Source organism: Staurois parvus, unplaced genomic scaffold (assembly GCF_062004578.1).
Source record: "Staurois parvus isolate SC_StPar_1 unplaced genomic scaffold, SC_StPar_1.0 ptg000031l, whole genome shotgun sequence".
Taxonomy (NCBI): domain Eukaryota; kingdom Metazoa; phylum Chordata; class Amphibia; order Anura; family Ranidae; genus Staurois; species Staurois parvus.
Window position 1 is genome coordinate 17,806,384 of NW_028317827.1, and position 21,752 is coordinate 17,828,135.

General features: G+C 45.0%; 1 protein-coding gene across 1 annotated transcript in view; it reads right to left on the bottom strand.

Moving 5' to 3' along the window:
• The window catches only part of LOC149470834 (uncharacterized), a 63,595-nt gene that overhangs the window by 12,941 nt on the left and 28,902 nt on the right, over nucleotides 1-21,752 (bottom strand). The window contains exons 8-10 of the mRNA XM_089660431.1: nucleotides 18,850-18,912; nucleotides 10,886-10,984; nucleotides 768-892 (exon numbers count right to left, since the gene is read on the bottom strand). Of these exons, the coding sequence (XP_089516557.1) occupies nucleotides 768-892; nucleotides 10,886-10,984; nucleotides 18,850-18,912 (287 nt within the window). The remainder of the gene's footprint in view (nucleotides 1-767; nucleotides 893-10,885; nucleotides 10,985-18,849; nucleotides 18,913-21,752) is intronic.

Genomic DNA, 21,752 nt, shown 5'->3' on the forward strand with positions numbered 1-21,752 from the left:
GGCTGTTGGTTTGTAGTTCTCAAAAAACTACCTCGGCGATGTGGAGCGCCGTGGTGTTTCATTGGTTCTTCCTGTCGGTAAATCTGCTTGCTCTTACATCCTGCACAGGTAAGCAGATGTGTTGACAGGTCTGCAGGAGTCCTGCATGACACCAGCGGTCTGTGGACAGCTGGGGCAATGCTTTAGAGCAGTGTTCCTCAAACTGTGGCCCAGGGGCCAGATGTGGCCCTTTACTTGCCTTTATCCGGCCCTTGTGGCACTATTCCTTCTGCTGACACCAACAATGGTAGTATAATTCTTGCCACTGACACCAACAATTGAGCACAATTCCTCCTACTGACACCAATCATAAGACACTATTCCTCCCACTGACACCAATGATGGGGCACTGTTCCTCCCACTGATACCAATGATGGGGCACTATTCCTCCCACTCAAGATGGGACACTATTGCTCCCACTGACACCAATGATGGGGCACTATTCCTCCCACTGACACCAATGATGGGGCACTATTCCTCCCACTGACACCAATGATGGGGCACTATTCCTCCCACTGACACCAATGATGGGGCACTATTCCTCCCACTGACACCGATGATGGGGCACTAGTCCTCCCACTGACACCAATGATGGGACATAATTCCTCCCACTGACACCAATGATGGGGCACTATTCCTCCCACTGACACCAACGATGGGACACTATTCTATAGATCGTTGTTTGAAGTTCTGTATGCGAAGGGGAAGGCGGATTTGGTGGTACGCACAGTTTTGGAGCTCTCTCCGAGGAGAATTCACAATGAAATATCAGCACTGCCCGACTCTCGGGAACAGCCGGCGTCTTCAGAAAATATTCAGACATGTCTTCTTCTTTGTATAAGTTCCAGGCTCCCTGTGTGAGACAACAAAGCAAAGCTGGTAATACCACCAACAAAACAATAATGAGAATGCGACGTCACAGCCAGGGAACGATGAACAACGCAGCAAAACGACTGCAAGATTGGTTTAATGTCTGTTGGATTGGAATCCAGATGTCATTGATGCCCAGGCCGCCATTGTCAGGACATATTGTACAGCGCTGAGCAAACTGCGGGCGCCATATAAATCCTGTATAATAATATGGAAGCAATGAGATTTACTGAACACAGACAGTGCTGGACATTGAGGCGTCATTCACTTGTGCGACTGCGACTTTGATGCGACTTTACACTCTTTGGGCTCCAAGTCGCATCAAAGTAGTGCAGGAACCTTCTCAAATCACTGCACCACTCCAGAGGATTCCTCCCCCCTTCCTCTCCAGGCCAATTTTTGCGTGGCATTACTTTAACTGACAATTGCGCAGTCATGCAACGCTGCACCCAAATCAAATGTGTGTTCTTTGTTTCCCACTAATTGAGATTTCTTTTGGTGGTATTTGATCACCTCTGCGATTTTAATTTTTTGCGCTACAAACAAAAAAAGATCTACAATTTTGAAAAAAAAAAAGCAATATTTTGGACTTTTTGCTATTAAACATGTCCAGAGAAAAAAATTTAAAAATCAAATTTCATTATAAATTTCATCCAAAATGTATTCTGCTCTGTGTCTTTGCTAAAAAAAATCCCAATACGTGTAAATTTATTGGTTTACGTGAAAGTTATAGCGTTTACAAATGGCGGTATATGTACTGGGTGTTTTTTTTTTGTTTTGTTTTTTACTAGTAATGGCGGCGATCAGCGACTTATAGTGGGACTGCGGCTGACATTCTGACACTGGGGGGGAACTGACATGGTGTCACAGACATCCCCAGTGACACAAATACAGTGATCAGCGCTAATAAAAAGCACTGACACTACTAATAGTACTGGGCAGGAAGGGGTTAACATCTGGGGGGATCAAAGGGTTAACTGTGTGCTGTGTGTGTTTCATTGTACGCATGCTGCTATGCAGAGCCATACAAAGCAGAGTGCAGGAGCTGACAGGGGAGAGAGATGTATTTTTTACATACAGGTCTCTCCCCCGTCAGTGATACACAGCGATCGCCGGGTAATATATATACACGTGATTTTGCGCACCCTCACCGCCCTGTAGCAGTATTTCTGCTATAGGGCAGCGTGGAAGAGGGTTAAAGTAGTTGTAAAGGCTAAAGGCATTCTATGCATCTATGAGTCCTCCTGCACACGGGACGTATTTACAGCGGCTGTTTTTGGCTTTGACGTTTTTTTCTACAGCCAGTAAACCCCCCAGCATGTTATCCTATGTGTCCATACACACAGGAATCAACGTATTTTGGCTGGAAAAAGAACACAGAACTAATGGACTTCTAGAAGAGTTTTTTAGCTGTAAAAACGTTCTAACGCTGAAAAATGCCGCAAACCAGTGTTGTTTTGACCAAAAAAATATTTTTTTTGGTAAAAAAAACCGATAAAAAAAGCAACTACAGAAAAACGCAGGAAACCTCTACTAAACGCGATTGCAAAAAAACTTAAAAAGTTTTTACTGTGACTTTACACAGCTAACGTTACCAGTGTTATCAAAACGCTCCGAGTGCGTTGAGCCTGAAGGTAAAAAACCTCCTCTGTACAGCAGCTCCCCCAGCCCCCTCAATACTTACCTGAGCCTCATCACAATCCAGGAATGTGAATGACAGCCTCGCCTGTCCCGGATCTCTGCCTCCTTATTGGCTGAGACAGCAAGAAGGAGCCATTGCCTGTCAATCACAGCCAGCCAGTCAATAAGGAGAGAGGAGGTGGAACCAAGCTACGGCTCCGTGTATGAATGGACACATGGAGCAGCGGGTGCCCCCATAGCAAGCTGCTTGCTATGGGGGCACCTGAGAGACAGGGGGGGCCAGGAGAGCCTGCGGAGGGGACTTGAGAAGAGGAAAACCACTGCACACTGTAAGTATAGACATGTTTGTTATTTTCCAAAAAAAAAAAGTACCTTTAGGATCGCTTTAAGTTTCATGGATCCGAAGGGGTGCCGTTGAAAAGAATTGGGTGCGACTTGCTACATCCAAACTTGTCTGTATTCCCATCGCACACATTCCGGGAAGTACAGCTCATCAATAGCGGGCGCTGTAGAGACTACCAGCTGGGATTGGAAACATCATAGGCAACTATACATATTCGCCAGCCCGGCACGGACCTCCAAATAGGGTCCACAGAGGGTTTTATTGCAAAGATCACTTCACAGAAGAAAGGGCAACACATCAGAGTCGCTCAGGACCCCTTCTTCACATGCCTGATGGAGGGGTCCTGCGTGGCTCTGCAACGTTACCCTTTCTTCTGTGATGTGATCCTCTTTGCAATAAAACCCTCTGTGGACCCTATTTGGAGATCAGTGGTGGGCTGGCGAATATGTACAAGTGTCTTTCCAAAGTCGCACACACGTGTGAATGGAGCTTTAGGCTGCTTTCAAACTGAGGAGTTTTTGAAGTGTTTTTGCGGTAAAAAAAGTGCCTGAAAAGCTCAAGAAAAACGCTTCCCTGTGTATGTGAATGTAGATCTATGTATGTTTCCACACTGAGGCGTTGCGCTTGCGGTGCGGTGTAAAAACTCCTGCTTGCAGCATCTTTGGGGAGTTAAAAAAAAATGCCCCAAAAACGCCTCTTCCCATTGAAATCCGTGGAAAATTCCTGAAAAACGTCTCAAAAATACCTGAAAATCGCCTCAAAAATGCGAAACATTTTGGTGCAGTTTATAAGTCACGTGCCCTTTAAAAAAAAAGCTCAGGGCGGTAAAAAACGCCTATGCGTTTTTGCGGCGGATCAGTGTGAAAGTAGCCTTAGGGTCCTTTCATACGGGGTGGACTAGATTAGTGGATCCAATTGCTCAGTGGGGAATCTCTCCGCTTATCCCCTCTGAGCAAGTGGATGACAGCTCTGTGTCCTCTCCGCTGCTGCACAGCCCACACAGAGCGGCTCGCTCTCCTCAATGGGCGGTCGGATGAAAACGGACCACCTGTCCCGTTTCCATCTGACCAGATAAAATGGATGCATAGTATTTCAATAAAAAAAAAAAAAAAAACATACAACCACCTGATATTAGAAGCTGATTGGTTACCATGCTGAGCTGCACTAGATTCCGAGTGCACCAGTTTTAGTAAGGCCCCATTCATATGGACGTTCCAATTGGGCCCGCCTGCCCATTTTTCAGGCAGACCCTATCGGAACCTCCATTCTCCTCTATGGATGTAAGGGAAATTGGATCCCCCATCCATCCCTTTTTTGCAGATCAAATTGGATTTTATTTATTTTTTGTTTATTTCAGGTACTTATATAGCACCGTCAATTTAAGCAGCGCTTCGCATATATATATTGTACATTCACATCAGTCCCTAACCCTCAAGGGGTGTACAATCTAAGGTCCCTAACTTACATTCATACATACACATATTAGGGCCAATTTAGACAGGATCCCATTAACCTACCAGCATGTCTTTGGAGTGTGGGAGGAAACCGGAGTACCTGGAGGAAACCCGCACAGGGAGAACATGCAAACTCCAGGCAGGTGGTGCCGTGGTTGGGATTTAAACTAACGACCCTAGTACTGCCAGGAGGAAGTGCTAACCATTTAGCCACTGTGCTGATGTCAGTGGGATGTTCATTTACACCCGCCGAAATCTAATTCGATCCTCAAAGTAGGGACGGATGGGGGATCCAATTTTCCAACATCCATAGAGGAGAATGGAGGTTCTGATCGGGTCTGCCTGAAAAATGGGCAGGCGGACCCAATTGGAACGTCCATGTGAATGGGGCCTTACTAAAACTGGTGCAGTCGGAATCTGGTACAGCTGAGCATGGTAACCAATCAGCTTCTAATGTCAGGTGGTTGTAAAGGTTGTAGGTGTTGTTTTAAATACTATGCATTAAGGTAAAAAAACCTTCTATACGCAGCAGCCCCCCCCCCCTCTTTTTAGCAAAGACACGGAACAGAATACATTTTGGCCGAAATTTATAATGAAATTTGATTTTTCAAATTTTTTTATTGGACGTATTTTATAGCAAAAAAATTAACAATGTTTTTTGTTTCAAAATTATATAGCACACAAAATAAAAACCGCACAGGCGATCAAATACCACTGAAAGAAAGCTCTGTTTGTGGGAAAAAAAGGATGTCAATTTCATTTGGGTGTAGCGTTGCATGACCGCGCAATTGTCAGTGAAATTAACACAGCGCCGTATCACAGAAAATGGTCTGGTCAGGAAGGGCGGGAAATCTTCAGGAGGGTGATGGGTTTACAGCAAAAAGTCAAAAATATTATTATTTTTTTTTCAAAATTGTCGATCTTTTTTTGTTTATAGCGCAAGCAATTAAAAATGACCGCGCAATTGTCAGTTAAAGTGACGCAGCGCCGTATCGCAGAGAATGGTCTGGTCAGGAAGGGGGGAATCGTCTGGAGGGGTTAAATGCAGCGTTTTCTTGCGTTTGTATTAGACAAAAGGCAGCATCATTCAGAATACGGTTTTTGCATGGCACAGATGCATTTAGAATGCACAAAACTCAATGACACTGGTGTTTTTGTGACGTGCCATTTATTTCTATGGTCCTTCACTCTGTCAATCAGCACCGACCATTTGTCTTCCTCATATTTACTTGTTTAAAGCTTTTTTGTTTTGTTTTGTTTTTTAACATTCCTTCAGTTACTTCCTGGTTTCTGGCCTAGGGAAATGATGTCACACATCTCAGGAGTCTTCAGGAAGGGAGGAGGGTTTTTTTTTCTACTAAGGTCATCCTCCTGCCTGCATGCCTGAGCTAAGGGCAGATGGATTCCAGGAAGTAAATGCTAATAGTCAACACTGACTATTTGTAATCCTTATGCTATTAGTATTAGTAAATAGGTAGGAAAGTATATCATATTTACTTGTTTAAAGCTTTTTTTTTTTTTAACATTTCTTCAGTTACTTCCTGGTTTCTGGCTCAGGGAAATTATGTCATATATCCCACCCCACCCCCTGCTAACTTGCCGACCTCCTCCACTGTTCCTACCACTCCATCCCCCACAGCTATCTCCTCCTGTGCCACCATCCCCTCCCTCCTAGATTGTAAACTCGAAAGAGCAGGGCCCTCAATCCCCTCATGTTTTGCATTGTATTGTATTGGTATTGTTCTGTCACATGTTCTGTCCCCCTTTGTAATGTACAGCGCTGAGCGAACTATTGGAGCTTTATAAATACTGTATAATAATAATAATAATATCCCAGCAGTCTTCAGGAGGGTTTTTTGCAACTAAGGTCATCCTCCTGTCTGCGTTCCTGAGCTAAGGGCAGATGGATTCCAGGAAGTAAATGCTAATAGCATAAGGATTATAAATAGCCGGTGTTGACTATTAGCATTAGTAAATTTATAAGAAAGTATATCATTTTTACTTGTTTAAAGCTCTTTTTTTAAAAAAACATTTCTTCAGTTACTTCCTGGTTTCTGGCCTAGGCAAATGATGTCATACATCCCAGGAGTCTTCAGGAGGGGAGGAGCCCTTACTCAAGATGGCTGTGGCCAGAAATGCTGGGCGGGGGGTTGTTCAAAGCGATTTCTCAGCAAAATAAAGCACGGAGACACGGATGGATGGGGGAGTGTGCTTTGAATATTAAAAATGAGTTCAAAAGCGCTTTTTTGTTTGCGGTGCTCAGATGCCGTGTAGTTCCACTTCAATTCGTGTAGATGCCCAAGAATGCTGCGTGTCCTATTTTTTTGTGTGCGTTTTTACTGCAAGATAATGGCCTGGCATGAATCGGCCTGGCTTGGTGCCCTCGGGAGCTCAGTGAATCCAACGCTGCCAATTGTATGCACTTGCAGGGGTAAATGCAGAGTGCTTTTGAGATCATTTAGAATGTATTGCAGGTCTATTTGAGCTACATTTATGTTCTCATAGACCGGGGAGAGAAGTAACTGCAGGGCAAAGGAAAATCCTGGCGTCACATGCCCCTAGGGTCCTGGTTGGTAGGTTGTTGCTTTGTGGGTAATTCATATTCTAATCCTAGTCATAGCTAGGTTATGCTGTACCGTGTAATTGCGCGGTCATGCAACGCTGTACCCAAAAGAAATCTAGATGATTTATATGCCTCCCACCATGTATGTACATTAACATGCATTGGTAACATGACATGTTACAGAATCCTCTTAAATAGTATTTTTACTCTTTTTTTATTAACCTCTTTAGCTCCCGAAAAAGGTTTTACTCCTTCATAACCTGGCCATAACCTGTTTCCTATGCGGCTCTGCTCGGTCATGCAACACTGTACACACATGGAATTTATATCATTTTTTCACACTAATAGAGCTTTCTTTTGCTGGTATTTGATCACCGCTAGAGGTTTTTATTTATTATGTAAACAAAAAAGACCGAAAAAATTTGAAAATAAAATATTTTGTACTTTCTTCTATAACATCTATCAAATAAAAATAAAAAAAAAATCACTTTTTTTAAAAATAAATTTAGGCCAAAATGTATTCTGCTTGTTTTTGGTAAAAAAAAAAATCCCAATAAGTGTATATTGATTGGTTTGTGGAAACGTTTTAGGGCCGGTTCACACTATAGAATTGCAGTCCAGATGCGTTTTTGGCGAGTTTTTTGACGCTTTTTTTATGCATTCCGGTTAATTTTTTCCTTGTCTCTTTTTCTTCAATTTAAATAGGGACATGTGCACTCCGGTGCGTTTTTGGTGCATTCCAGTGCGTTTGTGATGCGTTTTACCGCGTTCCAGTACAGTTCTGTGCAGAAAAAATGCAGCCTGTTCTACTTTTTTTTCTGCAACCGGAACGCACTGAAACTGCAAACGCTGATGTGAACGATGACATTGACAACCATATCACCGACTTTCTGCGCGTTTTGGATGCAGAAAAAAAGCAACTGAAACGCATGCAGTGTGAACCAGCCCTTAGGGCTTTTTGAAGCGTTTTTGCGTTAAAAAAGCACCTGAAAAGCTCAAGAAAAACGCTTCTTTGTGTATGTGAATGTATATCTATGTATGTGTTCACACGAAAGCATTACGCTTGTGGTGCGGTGTAAAAACTCCTGATTGCAGCATCTTTGGAGTGTTAGAAATCAACGGAAAACAGCTGAAAAATGCTTGAATAGAGCCTCAAAAATGCCTCTTGGAAGCGTTTTTGATGCAGTTTTTAAGTCACATGTCCTTTAAAAATGCTCAGAAAACACGGCTGTTTGTTTTTGTGGTGTATCAATGTGAGAGTAGGGTTAAGCTGCTTTCACACTGAAGAGTTTTTGAAGCATTTTTGCATTAAAAAAGCACCTGAAAAGCTAAAATAAAAATGCTTTCTTGTGTATGTGAATGTATATCTATGTATGTTCACACTGAGGCGTTGCGCTTGTGGAGTGGTGTAAAAACTGCTTGCAGCATCTTTGGGGCATGTTTGGTGAGTTTAAAAAAAATGCCCCAAAAATGTCTCTTCCCAGTGAAATCAATGAAAAGCTCCTGAAAAGTGCCTCAAAAACACCTCTGAGAAGCATTTTTGGTTCAGTTTTTAAGTCACGTATCCGTTAAAAACACTCAAAGTGTGGCAAAAGCGTGGCAAAAACGCCTTTATGTTCTTGTTGTGTTGCGGATCAGTGAGTCTTAAAAAAAAAACACTCCAAAAATGCCTCCTCCCATTGAAATCAATGGAAAACACCTGAAAAGCGCCTCTGAGAAGCATTTTTGGTGCAGTTTTTAAGTCACGTATCCTTTAGAAACGCTCAGAAAGCGCGGCAAAAGTGCGGTAAAAACGCCTATGCGTTTTTGCGGTGGATCGGTGTGAAAGTAGACTAAAAACTCCTGCTTGCAGCATCTTTGGGGCATGTTTAGTAAGTTAAAAAAATGCCCCAAAAATGCCTCTTCCCATTGAAATCAATGGAAAACGCTTAAAAAGCACCTGAAAAAACGTCTGAAAGGTGCCTCAAAAACGCCTCTGAGAAGCGTTTATGGTGCAGTTTTTAATTCACGTGTCTTTTGAAAACGCTCAGCGCGGTAAAAACCCCTATGTGTTTTTGCTTTGTTTTTGTGGCGGATCAGTGTGAAAGTAGCCTAAGTCACGTGTCCTATAAAAACGCCCAAAAAGCGCAGCCAAAACGCTGTAAAAACAAGGAGTTAAGTGTGTACCTAACTAGTGTAATATGTGTATTATGTGCTGCTTTTTATTAAATATTTTTGTTCCTTCCAAAGCAGGAAGAAGAAACAAAGAGATCGTTCCCTCTGTACAGGGCCCTGTGTTGATTGTCAACACAGGACTCTGCGCTGCAATTCGACACCCTTCGAACAAACTCCCGCTGTGTACAATGACAGCGGGAGTCTGTGGGTGGGAGCGCGCTCGCACGCCCTGTACCTGGAGGAGGCCAGCTACATACAGGTACTTCATTGTGCCTGTATGGGCAGCCCGTCCACAGTACATTGTGGGCGGGTGAGTGGGTGGCCTTTAACCACTTCCCGTCCGGCCCATGTATATAAAGGGCCGGACGGTGGCAGTGCAGGGGCGGGTGGCCATTTATAAACGACCTCCCCACCCCCTGCTTGTGCGCACTCCCTGGGAGCACGCAGCACCGCGATCCGGTGCCCGTGTGTCCTCCGGACACAGTGGAACACCGATCGTTGTACGGGACCTCTGTGTGAGGTCCCGATCATGTGATCACAGATTGGCCAATCAGTCACATGCAGAGTAGTAAGCAAGATATCACTTCTGACATCATTGCTTACTACGTGTGAAATCTGTGAATGATCACAGAGGTCACATGGTACAGGGCTAGTTACAACAGCCTTGTACCATGTGACAAAATGTGACCAATCACAGCTCTCACAGTATTTCTCAATGGCTGCAGGAGCCAGAGAGAAGGATAAATGATTGCTTTTACAGCCTTTATGGGTGTAAAAGCAATCAGTGTAAAAAAAAAAAAAAATCTTCATAACCCCCCACAAGTAGTACAGTGTCAATATGGTGACACTGTACTGCTAGGGCGACAGCATGTAAAAAAATACATAAATAATAATAAATGTAAAAATTTTTTTATAAAAATTATAATTTTTGGTTATAAACTAATTTGGGTTATTTTTTTTTTTTTTTTACTAAAAAGATAAATGATTACATTTTGGCCAAGATTTATGAAGAAAGATTATTTATTTGCAAAATGTTATAAGAAAAACACTTTTTTTCAAAATGTTTGGACTTTTTCATTTATAGAGCAAAAAATAAATAAAAATCCTAGTGGTGAATAAATACCACCAAAATAAAGTTTTATCTGTCTCAAAAAAATGCTAAAAAACTCATATGGGTACAGTGTTGCATGACTGAGCAATTGTCATTCAAAGTGTGATAGCGCTGAAAGCTGAAAATTGGCCTGGGCGAGAAGGGGGTGAAAGTATCCGGACTGGAAGGGGGTGAAAGTGTCCGGACTGGAAGGGGGTGAAAGTGTCCGGACTGGAAGTGGTTAAATGGACATTATACAAATTTCCATTGGTCCAGCCTGGTCCAGTATATAGCTGGAAGCCACTAAAGTAGACACTGTTACTACACCGCTACTACTGTGACCTCCACTTGCTGCTGGGCCCCATGCTAAGCAGCCGGCCTGGTGCTTTGTGAACACAGGAGGTCAGGCGCTTGGTACTGGTACCATTCAGAGAATGCTTTTGCTGACTGGATGAGGCGAAGAGTGTGTCACTGCCCTGCCTCTCTGCCTCATCCAATCAGAGAATGCTTTTCATGTATACAGAAAATGCAAAGCATCCTTTGAATGCAAGCTGCCAACCTCCTGTATTCAGTAAGCCAGGCGTGTTTCCAGCTTCCTGGGGCATCATCCAGCTATGGTACTGCATATACATAGTTACGTTGGTCCAAGCTGGAACAATGTATCTGTGTGTAAAATCTCCATGCTCGGGATTATTGTTAAAGTTTCCACATTTGTGGTAGAGATAACACACCTTGATATGCCCCCCAGCGTACTCATAGGGATAGCGACAGTCCACCACATAGTACTTCTCCACCGTGTCCTTGTGTCTTCCTTCCAGGAGGTGCGCTAGCTGCAGGAAGATAATTGTGACACGGAATTTGGATTAAAGATCGCAGAGCACCCATTTCATCGATAGCTATTCAACTCCATGACGTCAAAACCCTACTGCACCCTTCAGACCAACGTCTCACAAGTAATGGTGGACTGATGGGCAGGAACAAGGGACAGTAGTTCGATTTCTACTTTTGTTTAGCGAGGATGTCCTTAAAGGTTGACCAAAAAGTCTCTGAAATAGATCTTCTCCCTGCTAGGTGGGTTTTAACATCACTGGAAAGTTGTCGGGTTTTCAGAGGGTTAAATTGTTGGGTTGTAGTAACAAAATTCACAATATATCCATTAACATTCCACTGCCATGTTGGGGGGCAGCAGCCAGTGTTGGAATGCACACTCTTGGCTATAGGGTTGACCATGCGAGTTGGATGTCCCATGTAGAACCTTCTGAGTGTGTTTTTATTGGGCTAAAAACCATCAGAGCCGGACTGTAGCTGATTGGAGAATTATTGTTCAAAGAATGCCAACCCCACCACCTCAGTGGTAGATTCCTGGTGGTGACATTCCTTTGGGGTCAACTAATACAGAGCTTCCCTCTATGCACCTCGGACAGTCATATGAACTTCACCCCTCTCTGCCAATCCCTCCACTGGTCTCCACCTCTCTCTACCAATCCCTTCACTGGCCACCACCCCTCTCTGCCAATCCATCTACTAGCCTCCACCCCTCTCTGCCAATCCCTCCACTGGCCTCCAGCCCTCTCTGCCAATCCCTCCACTGGCCTCCAGCCCTCTCTGCCAATCCCTCCACTGGCCACCACCACTCTCTACCAATCCCTCCACTGGCCACCACCCTTCTCTGCCAATCCATCCACTGGCCTCCACATGTCTCTGCCAATCCCTCCACTGGCCTCCACCCCTCTCTGCCAATCCCTCCACTGGCCTACACTCCTCTCTGCCAATCCCTTCACTGGCCTCTACCCCTCTCTGCCAATCCCTTCACTGGCCTCTACCCCTCTCTGCCAATCTCTCCACTTGCTTCCATTAGCCCAATGTATAAAATTCCAAATAACAACCACAATATGCAAAGCCATCCACAACTCTGACCCTCATCAATATCCTCTCCTCCAATCCCCGCCGGCTCTTCTCCACTTTCAACTCTCTACTCTCTCCGCCTCCACCTCCACCCAGTACCTCACTCACCGCCCTCAAGATTGCCAATCACTTCAAAAATAAGATTGACACTATTCCCAGGGACATCACTGCTGCTCAGACTTCCACCCCACCTACCTCCTCTCACACAGCAACCCCCTCAACACCCCTCCCCCTTGGCCTCACCACTGTTCAGACCTCCACCCCTTCTAACATCCATCTAACCCCTTCTAACATCCATCTAACCCCATCGAACATCCCTCACACAGTAGCCCCCTCAACACTCCACTCCTTTGACCCCACCACCACTGAGGAGGTCACCAAGGTCTTCTCTGAAGCCCGCTTCACCACCTACCCCCTCGACCCTGTCTCCTCACAACTCCTACGATCTCCCTCCTCCTCCATCCTACGCTCCCTCACCCACATCGTTAATCTCTCCCTCTCTTCTGGCGCGTTCCCCTCCCCTCTGAAGCATGCACAGATCACTCCCATACTTAAAAAACCCTCCCTGGACCCCACCGACCCGAACAACCTTAGACCCATCTCCCTGCTGCCATTTACATCCAAACTCCTTGAGCGTTTAGTCTATACTCGCCTAAGCTCCAACCTTAATGACAACAACCTCCTCGACCCCCTACAGTCTGGCTTCCGTCCCCTACACTCCACCGAAACTGCCTTACTCAAACTCACAAACAACCTGCTAACCGCCAAAGCTAATGGCCACTACTCAGTGCTCCTACTCCTTGACCTCTCTGTGGCGTTCAACACAGTCGACTACCCCCTCCTCCTCAAGAAACTACACTCCCTTGGCCTCAGAGACTCCGCTCTCTCCATGCTCTCATCCTACCTATCACAACGCTCCTTCAGCGTTACCTATAACACTACCACTCCCCCTCTCTGTTGGGGTCCCTCAAGGCTCTGTCCTCGGGCCCCTTCTCTTCTCCATCTACACCTCCTCCCTTGGCCAACTGATACACTCTCACGGCTTCAACTGCCAACTCTATGCCGACGACACGCAAATCTATCTCTCGATCCCTCGTCTCACCCCTTCAGTCTTCGCCCGAATCACCAGCCTACTGAACGACATATCAGATTGGATGTCGCTCCACTTCCTTAAACTGAACCTCTCCAAAACTGAGCTCCTAATCTTTCCCCCAGCCCACACACTCCCCCCCACTGACTTCTCCATCACGTCCAACCATGCCACCATCAAGCCCACCCCACAAGCCAGAGTACTTGGTGTCATATTAGACTCCAATCTATCCTTCCAACCCCAAGTCCAATCGCTGACAAACTCATGCAGACTCCACCTCCGCAACATCTCCAAAATACGCCCATTCCTGACCCCAGACACTACTAAGCAGCTCATCCACTTGCTCATCATATCACGACTCGATTACTGCAACTCCCTCCTCACTGGCCTGCCTCACAACAGGCTATCCCCACTTCAGTCGATCCTGAATACGACGGCCAGACTCATCCATCTTACCAACCTCTCCGTTTCCGCCACCCCCCTCTGACAATCCCTCCACTGGCTTCTGATTGCCCAAACAGATCAAATTCAAACTGCTAACACTGACGTACAAAGCTGTCCATAATTCTGCCCCAAACTACATCACCGACCTAATATTCAAATACCACCAAAAATGCACTCTCTGCTCCTCACAAGACCTCCTTCTCTCTAGTTCCCTGATATCCTCCTCCCATGCCCGCCTCCAGGACTTCTCCAGGGCATTACCCATCCTCTGGAACTCCCTACCCCAATCCATCAGACTATCACCCACTCTCCTTAGGCGCACCCTAAAAACCCACCTCTTCAGTGAAGCCTACCCCACCCTCTGCTAACTGCCGATCTCCTCCACTCTTCCTACCACTCCATCCCCCACAGCTTTTCCTCCCGTACCACTATCCCCTCCCTCCTAGATTGTAAGTTCCAAGGAGCAGGGCCCTCCAACCCCTCGTGTATCGCACTGTATTGTTATTGTACTGTCTCATGTATTGTCCCCCATTGTAATGTACAGTGCTGAGCGAACTGTTGGCGCTATATAAATACTGTATAATAATAATAATAATAACTCTGCCCTCAGCTATATCACTCAACTTCATCTCGAAATATCACCCAAATTATCCTCTCTGCTCCTCCCAATTCCTCCTGTTCTTTAGCTCACTCATCAGTTCCTCGCCACCAGGACTTCTCCAGAGCCTCTCCTATCCACTGGAGCTCCCTACCCCAATCTGTTCGGTTATCTCCTACTCTGTCTTTAGGCGATCTCTGAAAACTCATCTCTTCAGGAAAGCCTATCCCTCTTTCCTCTAAAAATTGTGCTTTCACCATATCAGCATGCACATTCCCCACAGTTTTTACCATTTTTGTATCACTTCAACCTCCTTTTTTTTTTTTTTTGGATTGTAAGCTCCATGAGCAAGGTCCTCCTAATCCCGATCTATTGTAACTCTTCTATTTCCTTCTATTTTGCAGAAGGCACAAGAGGCGACAGATCAATCGAGACATCTGGCTGTCTAATTTATTTGACCTCATGGTGGACGTGTGTGGCAAAGGTATGACTTGTACCGTATTGGTGGGGCTGCTAGCGTGCCATTCGTTTTTTGTTTTTTTTTAAATCTTCCACCCCTTTTCCCTTCCCTCTCCTAGGAGAATGGAGGGACTAGACTCTTGGGCTAATAGCTCAGTATGATATAAAGTCATTGTAAAATCATCCATACTTTCTTTGACTCTGAAGAAGAGGGCTGGACCCTCGAAAGGCATAAACCGTAGAATGCTATGAGGGCTTCCCATACCACTGGTTGAGTACTGTAAGTCTTGTCTGCATCCCATTTGTTATATGTTATTGCCTGTCATGCATTTGTGAATATATTACTTTTAATGCTTTTCAATAAATTGTTATTTTGGTAATGCGCTAGGCCAGTGCTTCCTTCTTGTTGTGTTGTGAAGGCCAGTCTGCTCTCACTCCCCAGCGATGATGCAATGAGACTAAGGCATGCTCTTAGTCTTAGTACTGCTCTCCTGCCCAAGTTGGAGGGAGGAAAGAGCAGAATCCTCCTTCCAGCAGCTGTCAGGCCCCCGACTTCTGCCAGAAGTATCACTCACTCCTGTCAGTAAGGTACAGGAGAAGCACCCAGAATGGCCTCACTCCATATTAGATCACTGTGCCCAGGGCATGTGCCACTCTGTCCCCACCACCACCACCACTACCTTGGCCCTAGATGAAGTGTATATGCATGCCAGAGTTGGGACGACGCTGTACTCTGTGCTGGTGGGTGTGCAACTAAACTTACTATTGTAGTCTGATACGACATCCCTGGGTGGCACCCAGGGCTGCTGTTAGAAACCATGGGGCCCCATACAACAAACCTGACAGGGTCCTTTCCCCATCAGTGCCGATCACTCATTGTATTTATTAAGGAAGGAAAAGGGCTGGAAAATGTGACATATTTACCAGACCCTTCCCACTTTCTCCATGCTGAAGGATCCCCTACTGTGTGTCTGCAGCTACAGATAGGAAGGAGAGGAGGGAAGCCGGCAGACTTGCGGGGATTGGGGGCACACAGGGGGGCCTGGGCAGCAAGGGGAAACATATTGTGTACAGGGAGGGTAATGGGTGCGGGAGGGAGGGTGGTGGGGCAATTAGGAGGAACTGACCCCTGTATGGCTTTCTATGCAACAGCTGAAAACCAGCTGGAAGGAGAGGATGGGAGAAAAATCCAGCTTTCAGCTGCTGCAGAGAGAGCCATACAGGGGATCGGTTCCAGTAATTTCCACTCTGCCCTGTATGGCTCTCTATGCAGCAGCTGAAAGCCAGTGGGAGGGAGGAGAGAAGAAGCCTGCTTTCAGCTGCTGCAGAGAGAGCCATACAGGAAATCGGTTCCAGTAATTGCCCCCCCTGCCCTGTTTGGCTCTCTATGCAGCAGCAGAAAGCCAGCCGGAAGGAGGAAGGAGAGGATGGGAGAACAAGCCAGCTTTCAGCTGCTGCAGAGAGATCCATACAGGGGATCAGTTCCAGTAATTGCCCCCCTGACCTGTATGGCTCTCTATGCAGCAGCTGAAAGCCAGCTGTAAGGAGAGGATGGGAGAAGTCATCAGCTTTCAGCTGCTGCAGAGAGAGCCGTACAGGGGATCGGTTCCAGTAATTACCCCCCTGCCCTGTATGGCTTTCTATGCAGCAGCTGAAAGCCAGCCGGAAGGAGAGGATGGGAGAAAAAGACAGCTTTCAGCTGCTGCAGAGAGATCCATACAGGGGATCGGTTCCAGTAATTGCCCCCCTGCCTTGCCGATCATCTTCCTGCCCACATCCGATTCACCCAGCTGCGTGGGCCCCCCTGCTGGCCTTGACCCCAATCAGAAACAGGAAGAGGGGGTAGACCTTCTATACAATAAGGGGAGAGGCGGTATTGTTGTAGAGAACACCACTGACAGTTTGCAGGAGTGCAATGAGTTTGGAGACATTATGGTAGGCAGTCATTTCTTGGATAAATAAAAAAACAGCAATCAGGCTGGCCATACATTATACAATTTTCCTGAGATTTTTGCTTTAGATTTACCAAAAACCATATAATATGAGGTCAAACCTAAACAACACTTTCAATTGTATCTAATTAGGCAGGCCCTTGCACTACATAGTGGAAGGTAAATCTAAAGGAAATTGGGCAAAAAACTGTAAGAAAATTGTATAGTGTATGGCCAGCTTTACTTACACTAAAGCCAGCCACATACGGGTCGAATTCCAAAAGAACTTTCTTTCGAAAATCTTTTCTAAGAATTTTCGTTCAAATTGCTCACCATTAATGGGGTCACAGAAACTGCCGATTTTCGTGTGCCCATTGAATTTGAGTGATCTGGCACGTTGGAAATTTTATTGCAAAGCGAACTAATTTCAAATCAATGGTGGGAGAATCGTGCAAGAAATACAGTTGCAAGAAAAAGTATGTGAACCCCTTGGGATTATGTGGAGTTTTGCATGAATTGGGCATAAAATGCGCTCTGAACGTCATCTAAGTCACAACAATAGAAGAACACAGTCTGCTGAACATAATACTACACAAACATTAGATGTTGACATGGTTTAATTGCACATAACATGTAAACATTCACAGTGCACGGAGGAAAAAGTATGTGAACCTTTGGACTTAATAACTGGTTGACCCTCTTTTGGCAGCAATAACCTCAACCAAACGTTTCCTGTAGTTGCAGATCAGACCTGCACAACGATCTGGAGTAATTTTGGACCACTCCTCTTCACAAAACTGTTTCAGTGTAGCAATATTCTTGGGATGTCTGGTGTGAATCGCTCTCTTAAGGTCATGCCACAGCATTTCAATCGGGTTGAGGTCAGGACTCTGACTGGGCCACTCCAGAAGGCGTATTCTGTGCTGTTGCAGCCATTGTTTTGTTGAATTACTTGTATGCTTTGGGTCATTGTCCTGTTGCATCACCCATCCTCTGCGGAGCTTCAGTTGGTGGACTGTACGTTTTCCTGCAAAATGTCTTGATAAACTCTGGAATTTATTTTCCCATCAATGACAACAATCCGTCCAGGCCCTGAGGCAGCAAAGCAGCCCCAAACCATGATGCTCCCTCCGCCATGTTTTACAGTGGGGATGAGGTTTTGATGTTGGTGTGCTGTGCCTTTTTTTCTCCACACATAGTGTTGTGTGTTCTTCCCAAACAACTCAATCTTGGTTTCATCTGTCCACAGTATATTTTGCCAGTAGTGCTGTGGAACATCCAGGTGCTCTTTTTGCAAACTTCAAACATGCTGCAATATTCTTTTTGGACAGCAATGGCTTCCTCCGTGGTGTCCTCCCATGTACTCCGTTCTTGTTTAATGTTTTCCTTATTGTAGATGTGTCAACAAAAATGTTAGCATGTGCCAGAGATTTCTGTAGGTCTTTAGCTGACACTCTGGGATTCTTCTTTACCTCATGCAGCGTTCTGCGCTGTGCTCTTGCAGTCATTTTTACAGGAGGACCACGCCTAGGGAGAGTAGCAACAGTGCTAAACTTTCTCCATTTGTAGACAGTTTGTCTTACCGTGGACACATGAACATCAAGGCTTTTGGAGATACTTTTGTAACCCTTTCCAGCTTCATGCAAGTCAACAATTCTTGATCGTAGGTCTTCTGAGAGCTCTTTTCTGCGAGGCATGATTCACATCAGACAGTGCTTCTTGAAACCAGTAAACCCAAAACAGGTGTGTGTTTTTTAAGGGCAGGACAGCTGTCAGCAACACATCCAATATCATGATTGGAGTCAAGGTTGGCTCACTCCTGGCTCCAATTAGCTCTGGGAGAAGTCATTAAGCTAGGGCCTCACATACTTTTTCCTCCCTGCACTGTGAATGTTTACATGTTATGTGCAATTAAACCATGGCAACATCTAATGTTTGTGTAGCATTATGTTCAGCAGACTGTGTTCTTCTATTGTTGTGACTTAGATGACGTTCAGAGCACATTTTATGCCCAATTCATGCAAAACTCCACGTAATCCCAAGGGGTTCACATACTTTTTCTTGCAACTGTATAAAGCTGTTACCTGGAAAGAAAAGAATGTTCTTGACCACGAAGATTAGCAACATGAGAAATTGAAGGTTTGGTTGGTTGAATTTCGAAATCAATGGTGCCGCCATCAGATTACAAAACGTACAAAATTCCCGATTTTCTAAAGAAAATTAGTTCGGAATTCGACTCGTGTATGCATTACATGAAGAATTACTTACTGTATCACATGTGATATATCTCAGGTCCTGGTGTTTGCCACATTCCACTGGTAAGCAATACCGCTGTAGACAATAAAAGCAAAACTGTTATCTAGGGCCATGGTAAAGAGTTATCTAAAGTGGAACTATGCCCCTGTTTTCCATTGTAGATTGATAAAATAATGCTCAAAATATTGTGTTGTTTTTTTTTAGGGGGGGGGGGCTATGGAAAAGTCCCAGAGCAGCAGTCCTTAACTTCTGGTCTAAAGTTTGAGAAGTTCATCATCTTGCCTCCCTCAGACTACATTTCCCATAGGGCTGTTTGTATCTGCTCCAACTATTGGAGTTCAGGACAAGATTGCTCTGAAGAGGGTGACAACACTGTCCCTGAGGGAGGTCAGGTAAGGCAGTGTTGTCACCCCTAAACAGGACGTGCTATAACAAAATTATTGAGAGAAACAATTATAAAGTAAATGCAACCTTGTGAGCGCAGCACTATTAATTCTCTCCATCTAGTTGAATTAAATAACCTTGAACATAATATCTCTTCAGTACAAAAATACATAAAAATATATAAAGCGCTCTGTGCTTAATGTGTGTATTTCATGCAAAGTACAAATCCTATACCACAGGATTATACTCCACATTGAACAAACAAAAGACCATTTAAATCCGTCTTCTGTGCTTCCAACATTCCATCATATGGAGCATATAATCCAATCCCTCCAACATTCTTGCTCTCTAATGTAAACACCTTATGTGTTCAAAACTACCCGGGGTGTTGCTCACCTCCTTTGTTGGACCTCTTGGATAAGCAGGTAAATACACACTTTTACCCTTTCAGGGGTTTGAAATCCACCTCCAAGATTTCTTTACAGAGATTACCTTTTGATGTGCTTAATATTTTACTCAAAAAGGAGCAAAAAAAAAAACCCATGTCCATAGTGCTTTCCATAAAAACATTTAAAAACACATTTACATACTTATCAGCCTGTATAATCCTTCCATTAGCTCCAAATTCTAAAGGTACAGTAGGTAGGTACCAACTGCATCAAAGCGACTGGTCAGGGAGGAATCACTTTGACACAGTTGACCAGAGAGGGATCACTTTGAGGCAGTTGGCCAGAGAGGGATCATTTTGAGGAAGTTGGCCAGAGAAGGATCACTTTGAGGCAGCTGGCCAGAGAAGGATCACTTTGAGGCAACTGGCCAGAGAAAGATCACTTTGAGGCAGCTGGCCAGAGAGGGATTACTTTGAAGCAGTTGGCCAGAGAAGGATCGCTTGGACACAGTTGGCCAGAGAGGGATCACTTTGAGGTAGTTGGCCAGAGAGGGATCACTTTGATGCTGTTGGCGAGAGGGGGCTTGCTTTGACGTAGTTGGCCAGAGAGGGATCACTTTGATGTAGTTGGCCAGAAACAGATCACTTTGAGGCCGTTGGCCAGAGAGAGATCACTTTGAGGCAGTTGGCCAGAGAGAGATCACTTGAACACAGTTGGCCAGAGAGGGATCAATTGGACACAGTTGGCCAGAGAGGGATCAATTGGACACAGTTGGCCAGAGAGGGATCAATTGGACACAGTTGGCCAGAGAGGGATCATTTGGACACAGTTGGCCAGAGAGGGATCATTTGGACACAGTTGGCCAGAGAGGGATCATTTGGACACAGTTGGCCAGAGAGGGATCATTTGGACACAGTTGGCCAGAGAGGGATCATTTGGACACAGTTGGCCAGAGAGGGATCATTTGGACACAGTTGGCCAGAGAGGGATCATTTGGACACAGTTGGCCAGAGAGGGATCATTTGGACACAACTGGTCAGAGAGGGATCATTTGGACACAATTGGCCAGTGAGGGATCATTTGGTCACAATTGGCCAGAGAGGGATCATTTGAACATAATTGGCCAGAGAGGGATCATTTGGACACAATTGGCCAGAGAGGGATCATTTGGACACAATTGGCCAGAGAGGGATAATTTGAACACAATTGGCCAGAGAGGGATCATTTGGACACATTTGGCCAGAGAGGGATCACTTGGACACAGTTGGCCAGAGAGGGATCACTTTGATGCTGTTGGCCAGACGGATCACTTGGACGCAGTTGGCCTGCTTGAACATTTATTGCGATATATGAGAACTAAGAATCCTTTTTTTAAAAGAAAGTGTTTGCTTTGAGTATGTGTTAACAAGTGGCTGCACATCTTTTGTACCTCATGTGGTATAGATGTGAGACCCTGTACCATGCAGCACATAGCAGAAGACCATAGAGCACCTTTCTCAAGCTTTTTTATATTTTTTTTACCAAGGAGGAAGCCTTTAAATAATTAGTAGGTCTTGGAGAACCATGAGTTAAATTTTATCTCCAATTCAAAGTGCATTAGTATGATTAGCAATTTTTATAGTATATTGTTAGTCAGTAAAGAAATGTGGTCAGTGGAGAAGTGCCCTGTTGCTTTGGTGGTCAGCGGAAGAAGAACCCCTTTGGAATGGTGGTTGGAGGGCCCCTTTTAGAGAGCTAAAAACATTACTGGTATTCAGGGAGTGACTTACCAGGAAAGATGAGAGGAAAGGAGCTACTGGCCCCATGCCAATGGCTCTAGCAAGTTATATTGGTGCTGTAACTATGTAGGCACCATGTAGAAGGAAAACAGTTCCTGAGTGCTCACAAAATCCATAACCACCACCTGAAGGAACCCTAGTATTCAAAAAAGGTGCAATCCACCTAAGCTGGACAAGTAACAGACTTTACAAAATGTGGAACAATGGGCTACCACATTATATCTCATAGACCTATCATCAAAATCAGCCCTAGTTCACCCACATGCTGATCCTAAGGACATCAGCAGGTTAATTCTGACCTTCTCACACATACAATGAGCCCTCTCATCCATTGAACACATCAAAGGAACAAAAACTCCATAAA